Consider the following 17,784-nt stretch of genomic DNA (forward strand, 5'->3'; position numbering starts at 1 on the left):
CACCACTTCCTGCTTCTGCCGGAAGTGCCCAAGCTAAGAGGGAACCTGAGAAGCCGGGACTGACTTTGCGGGATTTGGGATCGGTCACCTCCTTCCCTGGAGTTCGGGCTTTGCCTCTACAACGCTGTGCACCCTCCTGGGGTCCGACCTGCGTCGTTCCTAGGTCTTTTGCCTGCTGTCCTGGAAAGCCGGCCTCCTGCCGCACGATGCCCCAACTCGGACTCCTGCATGGGAGGGTCTGGGCTGCGCTGCTTGGCCAGCTTCTGCGGTCTCCCCGTGTTGTGTGCATCCGGGCGGTCCATTCTCATAGCCAGGTGAGCCAGCCTGAGGTAGCTCCTTCCTGTCAGGGCAGGATCTCCAGATCTGAAAGCATAAACTCCCGGCATGGACTCGAGTAATAACAACTGGTTTTTTACTGAGTGCCCACCATGTACGGAGCTAAGCGTTTTAGATTCTCTGTCATTTAATCCTCATAGCAATCCCGAGAGGTTGGGAATATTATTTCCATTTACAGTTGAGGAAACAGAGACTGCAAGGTCAAAGGATTTACCTATGGATACGTAGTAAGAGAGCATTTTAATATAGGTCCACTATCCCTTATATGAACCTGTTGAGGTCAAACATACTAAAATTTCTTAACCAAAATATATGAATATTGCCACTGAGATGATTAGCAACCATACGTTGTAGACAGTTCACATTCAAATTTATCTCAAGATGAGTCTCAAAAAAGAAAAAACAACCCACACCATTTTCGGTTTTCAGAGATTTTTGGATTTTGGAATTGCAGAGAAGGGAACTGCGTACATTTGGAGGAGAGAAGCCACCAAAGTATAGAACTACCACACCCTCTATATTTCTGGAAGGTCATACAGCCTGCTGGTAATACACAAAGTCACTGATTCTGTTTTACGTTAGGAAAGACACTGTTGTCTTTATAGCAGATGCGTTATCCTGTCAGGAACGACAGGGCTCAGATCTTTTGTTGTTAATTTTCAGTCATGGCATCCTATCAGTCTGGTTTTTCAGTTCCATCAGGAAATCCATTCCTTTTCATTCCAGTGCATGTTCTGTGTCCATAGGCTGGCTCTCTTCTGTTTTCATATTACTTCTTCATTGCTACCTTATTAAAAATTCTTATTTTCACTCTTTGAATAGGAACTGAGACCTGGAAAAGATCACACTAATCCCTACCCCTAGAGGGCTGGTGATGGTGTTCTTTGCCGGCAGTGTTCCCGGGTACTTAAACGTCTTCAGACAAAGCTTGTATGGTATTACATGTATATTGCAGATACAACATGGGTTTTAGGAATGGGCTGAGACTGGGATAGATAAAATAACGTTCAGGCTTCCTTTTGCTCTGGGCCAAAGCTCTTTGCAGGTTGGTGGTCACAGGGCCAGAGATGGCACAGGTCTGGCCAGCCTTGAGAGGGGCCACATCCCACATTCCTTCTTCTGCCAGGTTGCAGAGGCAGTGTTGACATCCCAACTGAAACCACATCAAGAGAAATCAAATGTGATTATCAAGACCCCGAAGGTAATTTGCTTTGCCCCACCCTGTTCCATTAGAGTGCCTTGGAGCACTGCCCTCGTGTTGCTTTGACCCCTTTGAACGTCCTTTTAGACTAAAAAAAAAAAAAGATCTTCACTATTCTTGAGGTACTGGCGCTTAGAGTTATCTGAACTCGAAGAGATTTCAACTCCACGCTTTAGATTCCAGATGTAGTTCAACTCTTTGTCTTAAATAGGCTTGTCTTTTGTCTTTGTTTTCACCATGGCTGCTTTTGGTTTTTAGGGCACCAGAGATCTTAGTCCCCAGCAGCTGGTTGTGAGGGAGAAGATACTTGATGTAATTGTTAGCTGCTTTAAACGTCATGGAGCAAAAGGACTGGATACTCCAGCATTTGAGCTAAAGGTAAGTGGAGAAAAAGTGCTGGAACTGCCTTTTTTCACTTGCCTTCAGTTTCCCGAAAGGCTCTAGCCTGTGCTCCGGAGCCCTCCTTTGAACCGTGGCACTTGCCGTCTGACCCCTGCAGGACATGCTCACTGAGAAGTATGGAGAGGACTCTGGGCTCATGTACGATCTGAAGGATCAGGGGGGAGAGCTGTTGTCCCTGCGCTATGACCTCACTGTATCCTTCTGAGTGCTGGAGGCTGGCTGGCTTCTTTTCAAATGCGAGGGCTTGGTCTGACAAAAGGGACCAGAGTTGCTCTGGGATCCTGTAGGTCTCTTGGCAGCAGGGTTTACTTCCAGTTTCTCCCAGAAGGCAATTCTGCCAGCACAGCTTGGCCTGGAGGTCTAGCATTTCACCCTTGGGGAAACTTGCAGAAACACAGATATCTGGCCCCCAGTTCTAGATATTCCTAAGCCTGTAGCTACAGTGGGGTTCAGCGGTACGCATTTCTAACAGGCACCTGGGTAATTAAGATGCAGATGGTCCTTGTTCTACGCTTTAAGAAATATTGACGTGGAAATATTTTGAGATGGTTGAGCATTGATCCAAGTGGGAGGGAATGGCCCAGGCTTGAAGTTCTTGGGTCATTTCTATCTCTGCTTCCCTTTCTTCCCACTGAACTTGTAGTTTTGTTAGGTGGGATTCTTTCATTTGACACTCTTCGATATACAGGGGTGGGAAAAAGTAGGTTTACTGTTGTAATACAAATAAATAATACAATAATTAATAAATAGTACAAGAATAAACTGTGTGTACTCACTACTGTAAACCTACTTTTGCCCACCCTGAATATTGAATGCCAAGTACTGCTAGGCCTTGGGGATAGTGGGAACAAGACAGGGAAGGTGCTTCTTCTCTTCCTAGTGGATGAGATCCAATCGATAAAGGCCCAGTCTTCCCTAACGTCCTTACACTGGGCCTAAGCTTTGGACGCGGTGTCCTTTCTCCTTAACCTGTTTATGTGAGGTCCCTTTTGCGCGTTATATGGCCATGAATAAACTGAAGAAGATGAAACGCTACCATGTTGGAAAGGTGTGGCGGCGGGAGAGCCCAACCGTGGTCCAAGGCCGCTACAGGGAGTTCTGCCAGTGTGTAAGTGACCTGAAGGAGACAGCACGTGTTTTCTTTGTTTGGTTTTTTTGAGACAGCGTGGTTTGATAGTTCTGGGGACTACAACCTGGGACCCGGCTGCTCAGTGGAGCATTTTTTTTTCCCTGCCTTTTTCTTTGCTGTAGGATTTTGACATTGCTGGTCATTTTGACCCTATGATCCCTGATGCAGAGTGTTTGAAGATCATCTGTGAAATCCTAAGTGGATTGCAGCTGGGGGACTTTCTCATTAAGGTGAGGTCAGCACGGGGACAGAGGGGAGAAGTCTGGATTTGGCCTGGGGCTGTCCTAAGATGGAGATCAGACCCGCAACCTCGGTGTGTCAGGAGGATGCTCTGACCCACTGAACTACCTGGCCAGGGCTGGGCTGTACTTTTTTTACTGTAGGAGGGATTGACTAAATGTTCCTGGTCCCCAAGAGGCTCAGGGAACGAGGCTTGCTGGGTCAGAATCTGTTTCCTCCACTTACTGGCTGTGACTCTTGGCCAAGTTATACAAACTGTCTGTGCCTCAGTGCCCCTCTATCGGACATCTTCGTATATAATATACTTAAAGCACTTAGACTGCTTCCTGGCATGTACCCAGCCTTAGAATAGCTGTTGATTTCATATGTATCTTTATAGTCATCCTGTGAAATTTCCTTTCTATCTCTGTTATGACTCAGGAGAGTAGGGACTGTCATTGTTTTAAGAGAAAGGGCATTGACAAGGTGCTTGGGTCACTTCCATTGAGTTTATAGGTCAATGACCGGCGGATTTTGGACGGGATGTTTGTCGCCTGTGGTGTTCCTGAAAGCAAGTTCCGCGCCACTTGCTCTGCCATAGACAAACTAGACAAGGTAAGAAAGAAGATGTGCTTCAGTAGACCCTATCAGAGTTTCTGCCCTGCCCTCAAATCTGTACCCCTAGAGAAAAATAAGGAGACGGCGGCTGGAAGTGAGGAAGGGAGGGAGAAAGATCTGAGGTTTGCTGTGCGGTGGGGATTGTGACTGGATTTCCTAAGCTGCCTCTGACTTTGCTGACTTTGCCGAGTTTAGCATTACCTATGGGTGACATCCATACTGAATGAAAGCGAGATGTCCTTTTCCAGTGAGAGAAGGAAGGATCTTGGGGCTGTGCTCATGTTTCAGTATTTGTGCAGATATCTTGGAAGGATGTGAGACATGAGATGGTGGCACAGAAAGGCCTGGCTCCTGAAGTGGCTGACCGAATTGGGGATTATGTCCAGTGTCGCGGTAAGAACCAGAGTTTCAAAGCTGTATGATAGAGTCAGAGTAAGGATGATATGTGTGCGACTTACTACCTCCGAAGCAGCAGCTCTCTGTAGATGTGCTAAGCTCCAGAGCCTGCCTGAATTTAGTTCCCCTTCTACTTATTGTAACTATGTTATGTCTCCAGATGGCAAAGGTAGAGGCAGAGGAGAGTCTGGTCATGTGAGATCTGTATCTTTTTTTCTTTTTTTAAGAAAATGAGGAGGACTAGCTTGAACACACTAGAGATAAATTTGGATGAAACATCTGGGTGAATAGCACAGACCTTATTTTTCCTCACATGTCTCCCAGGTGGGGTGTCCTTGGTAGAGCAGATGTCCCAGGATCCCAGACTATCTCGGAGCACGCAGGCCCTAGAGGGCCTGAGGGACCTGAAGCTGCTCTATGAATATGTGACTTTATTTGGAATTGCAGAGAAGGTAAGCTGAGCTGATGTGGACCTCCTGCTGAGTCCCGGGTTTTTCAGGGTCCTGAGTCTTGTCTGGTACTGACTGTAGCCTTGTGCCCACAGGTCTCCTTTGATCTAAGCCTGGCTCGGGGCCTGGACTACTATACAGGAGTGATCTATGAAGCAGTTCTGCTCCAGAGCGCGGCTGAGGCCGAGGAGGAGCCCCTGAATGTGGGCAGTGTGGCTGCTGGTGGGCGCTACGACGAGCTAGTGGGCATGTTTGACCCCAAGGGCCACAAGGTGCCATGTGTGGGGCTCAGCATTGGGGTAGAGCGAATCTTCTCCATTGTGGAGCAGAGGATGAAGGTAGGTCCTTGGTGGGGGTGGCGTGGGGCTGGAGGCCTAGGAACTCATGTTTCTGTAGGTGCACTTGGACTGTTTTTTCTGATGATTCTTTTTGTCCTGTTTTTTGGGGGCTTTTATTTTACTTCTCTCTTTTTTTAATTTTACCTCTGTCTTTTTATCAGACTTTTGGTGAGAAGATACGGACCACAGAGACCCAAGTGTTTGTGGCTACTCCACAGAAGAACTTTCTCCAAGAACGGTTGAAGCTAATTGCAGAGCTTTGGGATGCTGGGATCAAGGTGTGGTAGAGCTAATATTCAAACCACCTATGTATTTGTGGAATTCAGGCACTGGGCCCATTTCTACTTTAGGCCTAGGATGGAACTCAAGATCTTTTGAGTCTTCCCTAGAGTGTGTTCTTAGGGTAGGAGAGCTGACTACTTATTTCTTTGGGAAAGCTCATTCCTGGGGCTGGAGTGGTGTGGTCACTTCTAAATCCCCTACTCTACCTTCATCCTTTCCAGGCAGAGCTGCTGTATAAGAACAACCCTAAATTACTAACGCAACTGCACTACTGTGAGGACATGGGCATTCCACTGGTAGTCATTATTGGTGAGCAAGAACTGCAGGAAGGGGTCCTCAAGCTCCGTTCAGTGGCCAGCAGGGAAGAGGTGAGTGGGGCAGGCAAAAGTAGAAGGGACCAAGTTTTTCCCCCTTTTTTAGATTCTTTAAGAAATATGTTTCTGGCTGAGGAAATACCTACAGGGTTAATGGTGACAGAGGTGAATGAAAACCCATCCCACGCAACCATTGTAGCCAGCTAAGATTTGGTTGGGCAGAAGGACAGATGAAATTTCAATTGGTATTTTGAGACTAATTAACAAAATAGACATAGTCAGCCATTTGGATCCCTTAGGTCTGGAGGACATACATTCTCCAGGTAAGCTTGAAGCCCACACTACTCCATACTGGTTCCATGAGCGGTGGGAGCGATACAGAGTAAAATAAATCTGGAAAAGCAGTGCTGAGAAGCTAGTGTCACTCTCTAGTTTGTCACACGAGGGTTCTGTTATGTTTCAGGTGGCCATTAAGCGGGAAAATCTTGTGGCTGAAATTCAGAAGCGGCTCTTCGAGTCTTAATCCTTTCCTGATTGCCATCTGCTGCTCCTTGTAGAAAACGTTTCATCTAGGACTGCGTTCCTCATGGACTTCCCAAATGCTGGCCGATGGGGGACAAGTGCCTCTGCCTCCACCATCCTCCCTAGGTACAGAACTGTGGAAGGCCCCGAGGACTCCTGGGCTGTGATGAGCAGCTATTCTGCGTGGGCGCAGATGGCTGGTACGTGAAAGAGACGTGCTGTAACTGCTGAAGCAGATTTCATGGGCCATTGAATGCCGCCAAGAGGTGCCAAGGTGTTTGCTGTGAGCAAGGCTCTGGGAAGGTCACCTCAGGCCGAGAGGATTCTGAACCATTGAGATCAGAAGTCAGATACTCGGCCTTCTACTGTGGCTTCTGAAGCAGATTCTGAGAATTTATTCACAACCTGCTGTTGGCCTGCCCACGTTTTTGGGAGACAGCAAGGCAGGGTAATGGCTGCTATCTGCTTTGTTGGAGGACAGAGATGCTATTCCAAGGGTATAGCATTGCCTGTGTTCATGTGGCAGCTCTCTAGCCCATCCCGCTGTTAACAATAGCAGGGTGAGGCTGTTTCATCATCTTGAATATTGAACTTAATGGGTGACCTGACAGGATGGAGATCTGATCTTTCAAGATTTTGGAGACCATTTCCTGTGCCAGAATCACTGCTCTATTTCATGTCCTGCCATGGAGGTGGCTGTTCCAGAAGTGGCCGGATAATATATTAAATAAAATGTTTAATGTAATAGTTTGGGTAGTTTGTTTTCAAGGGATTGGTTTGCATAGGCCATACAAAATGCTTGAGTGTACACTGGAGAATCCTAATCTTGATCAAGGAGCAACCTCCCTGGGGCCCTGGGGTAATGCTCTCTATGCAATGAGGACAATAGCCACAGTTCCTCCCTGCACTCTTCCCCACCCTGCTCCCCCAACTTGGAGATACACTCATGTCACTAAATCAACGTACAGTGAGCCATCTGCCAGAGTTCTTCACCCTAGAGTGTTGCTGTTAAGTGGCCTTCCCAAGTCCAATCATGTTGATTAAATTGTGCCCTATAGGTTGACTATAATCCTCAGTTGAGGGAAAAATGAGTTAACCATAGGGTGATAGCATTGTTTGAAGATAGAGACAAAAGTGCAAAAAGCAGCTCCACGTTTGCGTTGGGAAGGCTTGCAGCCTTTGCGAACACTTCGGTGTTGGGGGTAGGGGATCATATCTTTAGTGCATTCTGGTAAATGGGGCATCTGAAGCCCCTAATAACAGCACTTCAGCCTTAAAGAAGGGTGAGAACTCTTGGCAATGTACGCAAAGTTAATTATACACGAGGGCACTGGTCCTCAGTTTCCTCGTTCGTAAAATAGATGAGTCGAACAGCCCCCTTCTAAAGCTGTTTTGAAGGCCAGGGCAAAACCACCTCTGCCGGCGCCCTTACTTCCGTGTTGCTTCATAGTATCCCTGCGCATGCGCCATTATCTTGGAGCCGAGGCGGGGCCGACAAGTCTGTTTTAGAAGCCCTCCAGTCTTTAGCTCCTTTAGAACGCGAGACTGTAAGCTAATTGGAGGGTAAGCTTGCTTTACGGCTTAAGGTCTCTTTTTACGGCATTTTCCGGCTTCCCATTCACTTCGCGGTGAAGATGGCGTCGGGCAGCGGGGTAGGTGTTGTATACAGGAGGAGGATTGAAGGGGGTGGAGGTTAAGGGGTAGTTGATCAGCGCGGAATGTCCTGCATCAGATAGGCTTCCTGACACCTTTTTGCGACTCTGTGGCCCGGGTTCAAGAACTCCTCCGTGACGCCCTGGCGCAGGGTCAGTGGAATCGCGGAGGTCTCTCGGGTTGGGGTCCTGAGGCCACTTGAGCTTCCTGGTGCGGTCCGGAGGGGCTTTGCTCTGGACAGGTCCCGGGGCCGCCTTGCTGGCGATGACGTGGTTTCTCTGGAGGTCGGATACGATTAGCGACGAATCCTGCGCGGTTTTTTTTTTTATCTTCACAGACAAAAAACTTGGACTTTCGCCGAAAGTGGGACAAAGATGAATATGAAAAGCTCGCTGAGAAGAGGCTCACGGAAGAGAGAGAAAAGAAGGATGGTGGGTGCCTCCTCCATCAGAGCCAAGGGTATCGTAGAGGCGATGCAGTGGCCGGAGAGCCGATGGGGAGTGGAAATGCACTGTCCTACTATCTGGCAGAGCGCTGCCTTCCTAGTCCTCGGTTGTTGTTTGTTTTTTTAATGTTTAAAATGAGGGCGAAGAGATGAACTGAAGTGGCTTTGAGGTGCTTTCCAGCTCTGTTGTCCTGTGATTTCTTGCTTTCCATTTGCTTGGCTCATTATAGGACTTTGCTGAAGTACAGAGAAGAGAGTGGGTTCCTTAATGGTGACAGAGAGATCAAAAGATTTTGCTGCTGTGCATTACTGTTATTGAAGATGCCCCCTTTCTCTTGAAATTAAGGGAGAGAAGAACATTCCTGGCCCACTCAAAACCTTTTCTATAGTCTGAGAAGAGCAAGGGTACAGGCGGAGGGAGGTGTGATTGTTTCTGCTAGTCTTAGTAGTGCAGTTCTCTGTGCCTTCAACAGTGTCAGGGAGTTGGTGCACCTCTTCTTAGAGATTGCACTGTAGAAAAATACTTGATTTTTTCATCTGTTTTCAAACTTGTACATTCTTCTTCCACATCCACATCCCCTTGTACACATTAACTTGTTTCGTTCTTTTTAAAGAATTTATTTTTAGAGGGGAAGAGAGGGAGAAGGAGAGGGAGAGAAACATCAGTGTGTGGTTGCCAATCCTGAGCACCCTACTGGGGACCTGGCCTGCAACCCAGGCATGTGCCCTGCCTGGGAATCGAATCAGCAGCCTTGTGGTTCGCAGGCTGGCACTCAATCCACCAGGCCACACCAGCCAGGGCACTTGTTTCGTTTTTATATAACTTACATAATAATAGTATTTGGCACATGACAGTTAATTCCTAAATGTTGGTCCCCTGTTTAAAAATTTCCCCAGCCCTTAGATTCCATTGTGTGTTATGTTGGGGGTTTCTGAAAACATTAGCGTGTCCTTGCTCTTCTTTTAAAAGGTTGCTTTTTGTGAAAAGTGAAAACATCTCCCTTCAATTCAGTTAATCAGTGAATAGAAAACATTGCTTTTAGACTTGTTGGCCTTAAAGTGGAGAAAAGCTGTAGTGAGTTAAGGATTGCTTATCATTTTTCCTGTTCACGTTCTCCCTATCTGCTCCTACAAGTACCTGTTGCTTCAGGTTTCAAAAGAGAAATGAGAGTAAACCTCTGGATTTGGGGTTTCATTCATTTCTTTTCCAGTTAAGGAAATGCAATACTGAAGGAACTTCCTTCCCCATTATATTTCAGGAAAACCAGTGCAGCCAGTCAAGCGGGAGCTTCTCCGACATAGGGACTACAAGGTGGACCTGGAATCTAAGCTTGGGAAGACCATTGTCATTACCAAGACCACCCCACAATCTGAGATGGGAGGGTGAGTGGCTTTTCATATTTCACTCTAGCAGGAGTAGGTCTAATAAATTATGTTGATTTTAGGAAGTGTTGGGAAGGGTTCCTGGCCCCAGGATAACAACCTTGTTGCTTGTAATTGCATCCTTAGAGTTATCTTTTTTTTTTTTGGTCTCCCAAGGTCTCAGATTAACATTATATCTTTAGGAGGAATCACTTTTTAGGCTTCTTCATATTAGCACTTTAGCTACTTCTTAATACCTAAGAAAGGGATAATTTGTTCTCTTGCCAGAAGGAGAGGACTACTGCGGAAATTTCTAGAGAAGAAATTGGGTGGGCTTAGAATGGAGCCTAGGAGCTGTTAATGTTGAATAAAGGGGGTAGAGTTTCCAGGCTGGCTGTAAAGGCGGTAGTTGTTATGGATTACCTAGTTGTGCACTTCCTTCCTAGACCAAGACTATAACCTATAGAAAGAGGGGTTCTATAAGAACTCTTTTGCCCATTCCTTTGTTGAGTTAGATTTTCCAGCAGGAGGGCAACACAGATAGCAGAGTGACATTTCTCTGAGCTACTTAGTAAACCCACTGTTGCCATTTCTCTCTGTATTTACCTGTTGCTATGTAAATCAACAGATTAACCCAAAGTTTAGCTGCATAAAACAACAAATAGTTCACAGTTTCTGTGGGTAATAATCTTGGAAAGCCTCACCTGGTTGGTTCTGGCTCAGGATCTCGCACAAAGGTATAGTCAAGGTGTCTGCTGGGTTTGTGTTCATCTGAGGTATAAGTGGAGCTGGAGGATCTGCTTCCAGCCTTTGTCACATGGCCATGGTTTGGCAGCCTCGTTCTTTGTTCTGTGGGCCTCTTCATCATTCTTCTCACAACAAAGCAGGTGGCTTCCCCAGAGCAAGTGATCCACATGGACAGACTAAGATGAAGCCATGTTTTTAAAATAACCTACTCTTGGGTGTGACATAGCATCACTTTTGACATATTCCGTTAGTTGCACAGCCTAGCCATGGTATAAATTGGGAGGGGACTGCACAGGGTAGAAATTTTAGGAGGTGGGGGAATCATTGTGGAGCCATCTTGGAGGTTAGTTACCACAATTTTCCAAGAACCGAGGCTTTGTGGAAATGAGAAGTGAGTCCTTCTAAAAAGACTTTTTACCTAAAAATATGAGTTTTTTGGTTGAAAACAGTATAATCCTTACAACTAGATTTTAAAAAAAAATTTTTTATTTATTGATCTTAGAGAGAAACATCAATTTGTTGTTCCACTTATGTATGCACTCATCTGTGGATTCTTGTGTGTGCCCTGACCAGGGATTGAACCCACAACCTCGGTGTATCAGGACAACACTCTAACTAACGGAGCTACCCAGCCAGGGCACGGCCATATTTAACTCAAGTGCTGTTTCTTTCTGTTCGCTAGATATTACTGCAATGTCTGTGACTGTGTTGTGAAGGACTCCATCAACTTCCTCGATCACATTAATGGAAAGAAACGTAAGGCTTGGAGTTAGTTAGCGACTGGTGCTGGGATCAGGCTTTGGACTGGAGGGTGCGGGGAAAGGTGGTTTCTGTTAAGCCCTATCTTTAATGCCTGGGGAATTCTCCAGTTGCTTCAGCGCAGGCCATCCTTTACTTCTTTATCTAATGTTTCTGGAGGCCGTGAAGGGAGACACTGTTCTAGCCTCTCAACAAGCCCAAACCATGGTCTTCCTGGCTAAGCTGTCTCCACTGACCTGCATCTGCTCAGTAAGGGAGGTTTACAGTCATTTGCATCCCGTTATCTGGGGCTGCTGCCTCTGGGAACCAGTAAAGCCAAGGGAGTTTTTTTTTTATCAGCTCTGATTATTTTTACTACGTGTTTTATGAGATGTTTTTTAAAAAATGTCAGCAAGGAGCAGGTGAGATTTTGCTCCCTGGCATATGTCATCAGTTTGGCTCAAATAAACTCTTAAAAAACTTCTCAGAAAAAAGTTGTCAGGAAAAGACTTTTGAGGGGCTGAGGATATTGTAATGACCGTACCTTCTTCACTGTCGACCCCATCCAGATCAACGAAACCTGGGCATGTCTATGCGTGTGGAACGTTCCACCTTGGATCAGGTGAAGAAACGTTTTGAAGTCAATAAGAAGAAGATGGAAGAGAAGCAGAAGGATTATGATTTTGAGGAAAGGATGAAGGAGCTCAGAGAAGAAGTAAGGCTCTGCTGTCCTGCCCTCCTCCTTCCCCCAGCTTGCAATTTTATGTTGTAAATCTCGGGGAGGCTGACTTTCTCATTCTACCGAGGATACCCCCAGAGGGTAGAAGATAAGACTGCCCCCAGAGGATAGTCTTATCTTCTGAATTTCTGTATATTAGAGGAAACATTTATTGCCCTTGTTTGGGACTCTCAGGAGCTGAAGGAAATGGCTCTAAACCTGTCTTTTGTTCCTGGGTTCTCTGGGCCATGCTTTCTTTCTTTCTTTCTTTCTTTTTTTTTTTTTTAATGTATTCACTTTTTAGGAGAGAGAGGAGTGGTGGGAGGAAGAAAGAGAAAGGGACACTTGTTGTTGTTCCACTTACTTAAGCATTCATCGTTTGCTGCTTGTATGTGCCCTGAATAGAGACTGAACCCGCAACCTTGGTGTATGGGGATGACGGTCTAACTGGCTGGGGCTAGACCATGAGTGTTTACTACAGGAGGGGTTAAGTAAATGTTCCTGGCCCCCAAGAGGCTCAGGGGACTAGGCTTGCTGGGTCAGAATCTGTTTCCTCCACTTACTGGCCGTGACTCTGGGCAAGGTATATAAACTGTCTGTGTCCCAGTGTCCCCATGTTGGAGATCTTAGTATATAATATACTCAAAGCGCTTAGGCTAGTTCCTGGCATGTACTGCATTCCCCTGCATGGTAGTTGCTACTGTATGGTTTTGCTCCTATTACCATGTTCAAGAACTGCAAATGAACTGGAATGTAGGATTGAGAAGCGCTCTCCACAGGCTAAAACTTCTCTGTCTTGTCCCTTATACTTTTTACTGTGGCTTTTCCTCTGCTTTTGAAATGTTACTTGTCTTTAACTATTTTCTCCTAAAAATAGAAAGGCTTCTTGAAGCTCATCTGTTCTTTCAACAACGTTTGGCTGAGAAGTCTGAACTGATTCTGAGTGATTTCCCCCCTAGGAGGAAAAGGCCAAAGCCTACAAGAAAGAGAAACAGAAGGAGAAGAAAAGGAGGGCTGAGGAGGACTTGACATTTGAGGAGGATGATGAGATGGCAGCTGTGATGGGCTTCTCTGGCTTTGGTTCCACCAAGAAGAGTTACTGAGGCTTTCTATGCTTGGCCCTTGTTGGGCTTAACTTTGTGGGGGGGATATTTTTGGGGGAGTTACTTGGGAAAGTCCTTAAGAGTGGCAGTGGGGAGGGCTAGAGGCTGGGTGTTTGTCGTTTCCCTCTACCTTGAGAGAGAGCGCAGGAGGCCGAGGTAATGCTGTGACGTGTTCCTTCTGCCTCAGTATATCACTGGAGTCACAGGACCTCTGCCCATCTGAGTTCCCAATAAAGAAAAATCGCCTCCTTTGAGGCTGCTTTCCCAGAACTCCCCCTGCATCTTCCCTCTTCATCTAGCCAATCTTCTCTGAGCATCCTACATTTATCCTGTGTTCTGCCTTTGTTTTAATTTTGACTCTGGCTTAGCCTGCAGCAGAAAGGTTCTCTGGGCCCCCAGTTTCCAGCTGAAACCATATCCTTGACCAGCCACCCTACCCCTGCTTCCCTCATTTCCCACTGTGGTTCTCTAGCCACCTGTGCATGCGTGTGTTCTGCCTGGGTCAGTGGTATGTGCGAATGTGTGTGCATGAATCTGTCACGTAGAGGGAGCCTGAACTACAACCTCAGAGCATTGCTGCCTTGGGTCCTGCTGTTCTTGGCTTCCTCGGTGCATGTAACAGGAAATTAAATGGGATGAGTGGTGTGGTTTTTGTCTGGTAAGTTTTTTAACCTCTGTTTTTCATGTGTAGACTGTTCAGCTTTTTCTGTTAGTTTTATTTTATTGAGGATTACTCTGTTCTTGTCTTCCTTGTAAGCAGGCTCTTGGAAGAACCTGTTTGATGCAAAAAAGAAAAAGGAAAAAAACCCTCATGTGGGAGCCCTTGGGTCTCAGAGGCTGTTCAACCTGTATAATAAATGCATCGACTGGGCCTATTTCACATTTGGTGGGAACATTCCATATTCTTCCCTTTTCCTTCCCCGTCCTCCACACGCAGCGAGGATTTCAAAGAGTTTATTCTCCCTTTCTTTGAGCCCTGCCACTTTTTTTTCTAGGCTCCTTCAGCATGAGTTGTTTTTTCCTCTGATAGGATCTGTGTCTGGAGGCGTCAGAACAGAACATTCCCTGTAATTGTAGCTTGCTTTGACCTTGCTTTAGCAACAGCAGAGCTCCGTGTTGGACCCAGTGTTTTCCTAACCACTGCAGCGAGGCTAGGCACAGGGTTTCTCACTTTCGGCACTACTGACATTTTGGGCTGTACAATTCTCTGGTGTGTGGGCTCCCTTGGGCATTGTAGGATGTTCAGTGGTATCCCTATCCTCTACTCACTGGATGCCAGTAGCATTGCTTTCCCAAATTACGACAACTAAAGATGCCTGCCCGAAGAGGAATGGAGGTGAAATTCTTCCTCCCAGCCCCACTGAGAGCCATTGAGAAGCTGTCTTCCCTACCTTGGTCTAACTTGAGAATTCGGTGGCATAGAGTGGTTAACTAAAGGAAAAACAACTTTGATATTCCCTGGATTGGGTGCTATGGCAGATCCCATGGATGCAAAGGAGAAAAAAAAATCAGTACTTTACATTAAAGCAAACAAGTTATATAACTACTTCAGCTGGTTCTGTACCCTGAGAAGCTGCCTCTATTTGGGGTAACAAGGCTGCCAACATATGGCTTGTTTACATTCTCTGCCCTAGGTAGTTCTGTGAAATCCTTTATGTGGATCTATACCACCTGTGAGTCCCCCATATTCTTTCCTTTGGACTTTTATACAAAGTTCCCTTGCTGTGCTGCATGTCTTTTGCCTGTGTTTTTTCTAATGCTGAATCTTGCCACTGGGAACTGTGAATGTGTCTCAAGGCCAGGCTCAAAGTTTGATACACAGTATTGTCCAACTGTGGGCTGGTTAATGGGGTGCCTGCCTTGTCATTATGTGCTCTACAGGTCCCGGGTAACAATCTACCCTAATGGACTGGGTCCTTTTGTTCCCCCATTCAAGGCAGGCTGCAGAAGGTTATCAGTGAGCTGAGTTCCATGGTTCAGTATTCATTCTTCAGGGAACTAATTCAGGTTGGTACAGTGGAATCTTACCTTTGGCCACCTCCACTAAAAAGCAGTTCTAAATTTCAGGTTCCCTTAACTTCTCTTGGGACTGGCAAGTGGTTTGAATCGCCAGGGGGCCTGTCTAGATTATGGGTACTTGGAGGGACTCAGAATAGTAAGCTGGAAAAGGGAAAGGAAGGTGATGGGGTGGACATTTAGGAGCCTGGAACAATCCCAAAGAACTCAAATCCCCGGAAGGGAAACTTCTTTGATGTTTATGGTCTCTCTAAAATGCACAGAAACTTTGCATTCTGATTGAGGAATACGCCTGTGACTGGCTTATGTGTGTGCAGTACTCCCTGGTAGTATCTTTCAGGGCAAGCTGTCAAGGCCACAGCTGTTGCAGAATTTACATTCTGGCAGAATGGCCATTTACAGTATTTAGGGAACAAAAGATCAGTATGGTTTCAGGCAATTCTGTGTCTTCAGGTACCTCCCATAGCCCCTTCTAAAAACAAATGTGAAGAATCTTTAATCCAGCTATCCTCCTAAAAACATACTTGCTTATGTGAACATACACATAAAAGGATGTTTACTGAAGTTTTTATAACAGCAAAACTGAAAACTGGTACGTTTATACTTGAATATACATGAATTAGATCTGTATGTACAGATGAGAAAGATCTTCAAGACTTACTGTTAACATAGAAATCATCCAACAAACCAGTCCCCAATAAGACTCCCCTGTCCCCCGGCATAAAACTAAATTGTACAGTTAAATATGTAGATTGAGGAAAAGGGCTGGAGGGATACTCACTGAAATTCTAATTGGTTATCGTATTTTGCTGTGCATAATGTGCACTTTTTTGCCCAAAATTTTTGAGGGAAAAATAATGTGCGATGTACATGGGTATGATTACATAGCATGGGCATCATCTGTGTATGATACACAGAAAAACGTGTGTGTGCATTTATGCAGGGGCACATTATACACGGTAGAATACATGGAGAAAAGAGTAATCGGGAAGAGAAGGGCTAGCTACTCACACTACACATAAAAGGGCTTTCATGTGGGATTTAAAACATTTGTAAAAGAAAAAAAATCTTTCCTAATTTGGCAAAGGAAATAGATGTCTAAGTCCAGGAAGATGGACCCAAAGAGGAACACACCAAGACATCATAATTAAAATGCCAAAGGTTAAAGAGAATCTTGAAAGCAAGACAAGCAGAGTTACCTACAAAGGAGTTCCCGTATGGCTATCAGCTGATTTCTCAAAAGAAATTTCGCAGGCAAGAAGGGGCTGGCAAGAAATTATTCAAAGTGATGAAAAGCAGGGACCTACAGCCTAGATCATCACTGTAGCCAGCAAAGCTATCATTTAGAATGGAAGGGCAGATAAAGTGCTTCCCAGTCAAAGCTAAAGAAGTTCATTGTCACCAAGCCATTGTTACATGAAATGTTATAGGGACTTATTTAAGAAAAAGAAGATCAAAACTATGAATATAAAATGGCAACGAATTCACATCTATCAACAACTGAATCTAAAAAAACTAAGCAAACAAGCATAGCAGGAACAATCATAGATACACAGACCTTTTGGAGGGTTATCAGCTTGGAGGGGGAAGGAGGAGTGTGGGGGAAATGACTCAGGGATTTAGAAGCATAATTGGTAGGTAAAAAACAGACAGGGAGATGTTAAGAATAGCATAGGAAATGGAGAAGCCAAAGAACTTATATGCACGACCCATGGACTTGAACTAAGGGTGGGGATTGCTGGAGGGAAAGGGGGAGACTGGGCAGAGGGGGGCAGAGGGGGAAAAATTGGGACAACTGTAATAGCATTAATATATATTTTAAGTAAATAAAAATAAAATATTAAAAAATAGCAGAAGTAATGCTACAGAACACCTGGGAAAGGAGCAGTAGGATTTATCTACTTTAGCTGCAAAGTTCAAGAAAAGGCCTGAAATACAGTTTGTAGCTTTGTCAAGATTGCAGTCCCTAGTAGGCATTGTGAAAGTTGATTTGATCAGAGTGACCTCGTGTGGTTGTCCGCAGGATCGCGGAGTTTGGAGCAGGCCTCCGGTGATGTGTGGTGGACCATGTGACTGCTGTGTGTTAGAAGGCCTTAAGGCCGGAAGCAATTACGGAAGAACTCACTGGGGGTTTAGGGGAGACCTGAGTCTACATTGCCGAGTATTCTCAGATGGGCACTCACCAAGTATCTGGCTGGGACGGAGAGGGGGAGGAGGGGAGGTTGCGGGGAGAGTTAATTGGATGGTTTGATCATGAATCATTCCAGATCATTTCTGGTTTGATGATTTTATTGCGTCATAAACCTCAGCAGTGAAGAGACTATAATCTAAGTGTTGCTTGCGGGCTGGCTTTAGCTCAGCGGGTACTTCGCATCAAGCTTTGCTTAGTAATCGCCTTTGCTTGCGAGGGTGGTTCGAGACCCGCGGGCGCTCACCAGCCCTTTTGCCTCTGCCTCAACTTAATTTTCCCAGTAATCAGCCTAGATTATTGTTTTGGGATTCCTTCCCTGCCCAACACACCAAAGCGACTGTGTTTCCAGGCGATTTTCAATTCTCCTTCCACCAGGAACCGGTGCTCCGTGGAGAAATGCTAGTTGGGGCAGGAAATACAGAGACGAACCCCAGAGTATCTTGTAGTGCCAGACAGTAAGGAAGTGCTAGAGAACAAACAGCACACAAAAATCCCAACCCAGAACAAAAAATTTACTTTTCAAATTGGTGTTTAGTGATGTCCCTGGTTCTGGTCCAGTAGTTCCTGTATGCTTGTCTCTTCCCTAACGCCCTCAAATTCCTTTT

At 45.7% G+C, this 17,784-nt stretch overlaps 2 protein-coding genes across 2 annotated transcripts; both read left to right on the forward strand.

Annotated features, from left to right (window-relative positions):
* The first annotated feature begins 22 nt into the window (after positions 1-22).
* Positions 23-6,951, forward strand: LOC112317987 (histidyl-tRNA synthetase 2, mitochondrial). Its single transcript, XM_024575048.4, has 13 exons — positions 23-314; positions 1,463-1,537; positions 1,796-1,915; positions 2,037-2,132; positions 2,922-3,047; positions 3,191-3,298; positions 3,804-3,902; positions 4,205-4,298; positions 4,626-4,753; positions 4,846-5,088; positions 5,250-5,366; positions 5,592-5,738; positions 6,148-6,951. The coding sequence occupies exons 1-13, from the start codon at positions 207-209 to the stop codon at positions 6,205-6,207; spliced, it is 1,521 nt and encodes a 506-aa protein (XP_024430816.2). The 5' UTR covers positions 23-206; the 3' UTR covers positions 6,208-6,951.
* Positions 6,952-7,706: 755 nt separating this feature from the next.
* Positions 7,707-13,852, forward strand: ZMAT2 (zinc finger matrin-type 2). Its single transcript, XM_024575315.3, has 6 exons — positions 7,707-7,858; positions 8,197-8,290; positions 9,564-9,687; positions 11,096-11,169; positions 11,721-11,866; positions 12,829-13,852. The coding sequence occupies exons 1-6, from the start codon at positions 7,841-7,843 to the stop codon at positions 12,970-12,972; spliced, it is 600 nt and encodes a 199-aa protein (XP_024431083.1). The 5' UTR covers positions 7,707-7,840; the 3' UTR covers positions 12,973-13,852.
* Positions 13,853-17,784: the final 3,932 nt, after the last annotated feature.

This window comes from Desmodus rotundus, chromosome 10, assembly GCF_022682495.2.
Source record: "Desmodus rotundus isolate HL8 chromosome 10, HLdesRot8A.1, whole genome shotgun sequence".
Lineage (NCBI taxonomy): Eukaryota > Metazoa > Chordata > Mammalia > Chiroptera > Phyllostomidae > Desmodus > Desmodus rotundus.

Bases quoted from the DNA above. Each gene is read 5' to 3' on its own strand.
- LOC112317987 (XM_024575048.4), top strand. From the start codon at position 207: ATGCCCCAACTCGGACTCCTGCATGGGAGGGTCTGGGCTGCGCTGCTT. The intron at 315-1,462 runs GTGAGCCAGCCT...TTCTTCTGCCAG, and splicing joins CGGTCCATTCTCATAGCCAG to GTTGCAGAGGCAGTGTTGAC. The intron at 3,903-4,204 runs GTAAGAAAGAAG...GTATTTGTGCAG, and splicing joins CCATAGACAAACTAGACAAG to ATATCTTGGAAGGATGTGAG.
- ZMAT2 (XM_024575315.3), top strand. The intron at 8,291-9,563 runs GTGGGTGCCTCC...ATTATATTTCAG, and splicing joins AGAGAGAGAAAAGAAGGATG to GAAAACCAGTGCAGCCAGTC. The intron at 11,170-11,720 runs GTAAGGCTTGGA...GACCCCATCCAG, and splicing joins TCACATTAATGGAAAGAAAC to ATCAACGAAACCTGGGCATG.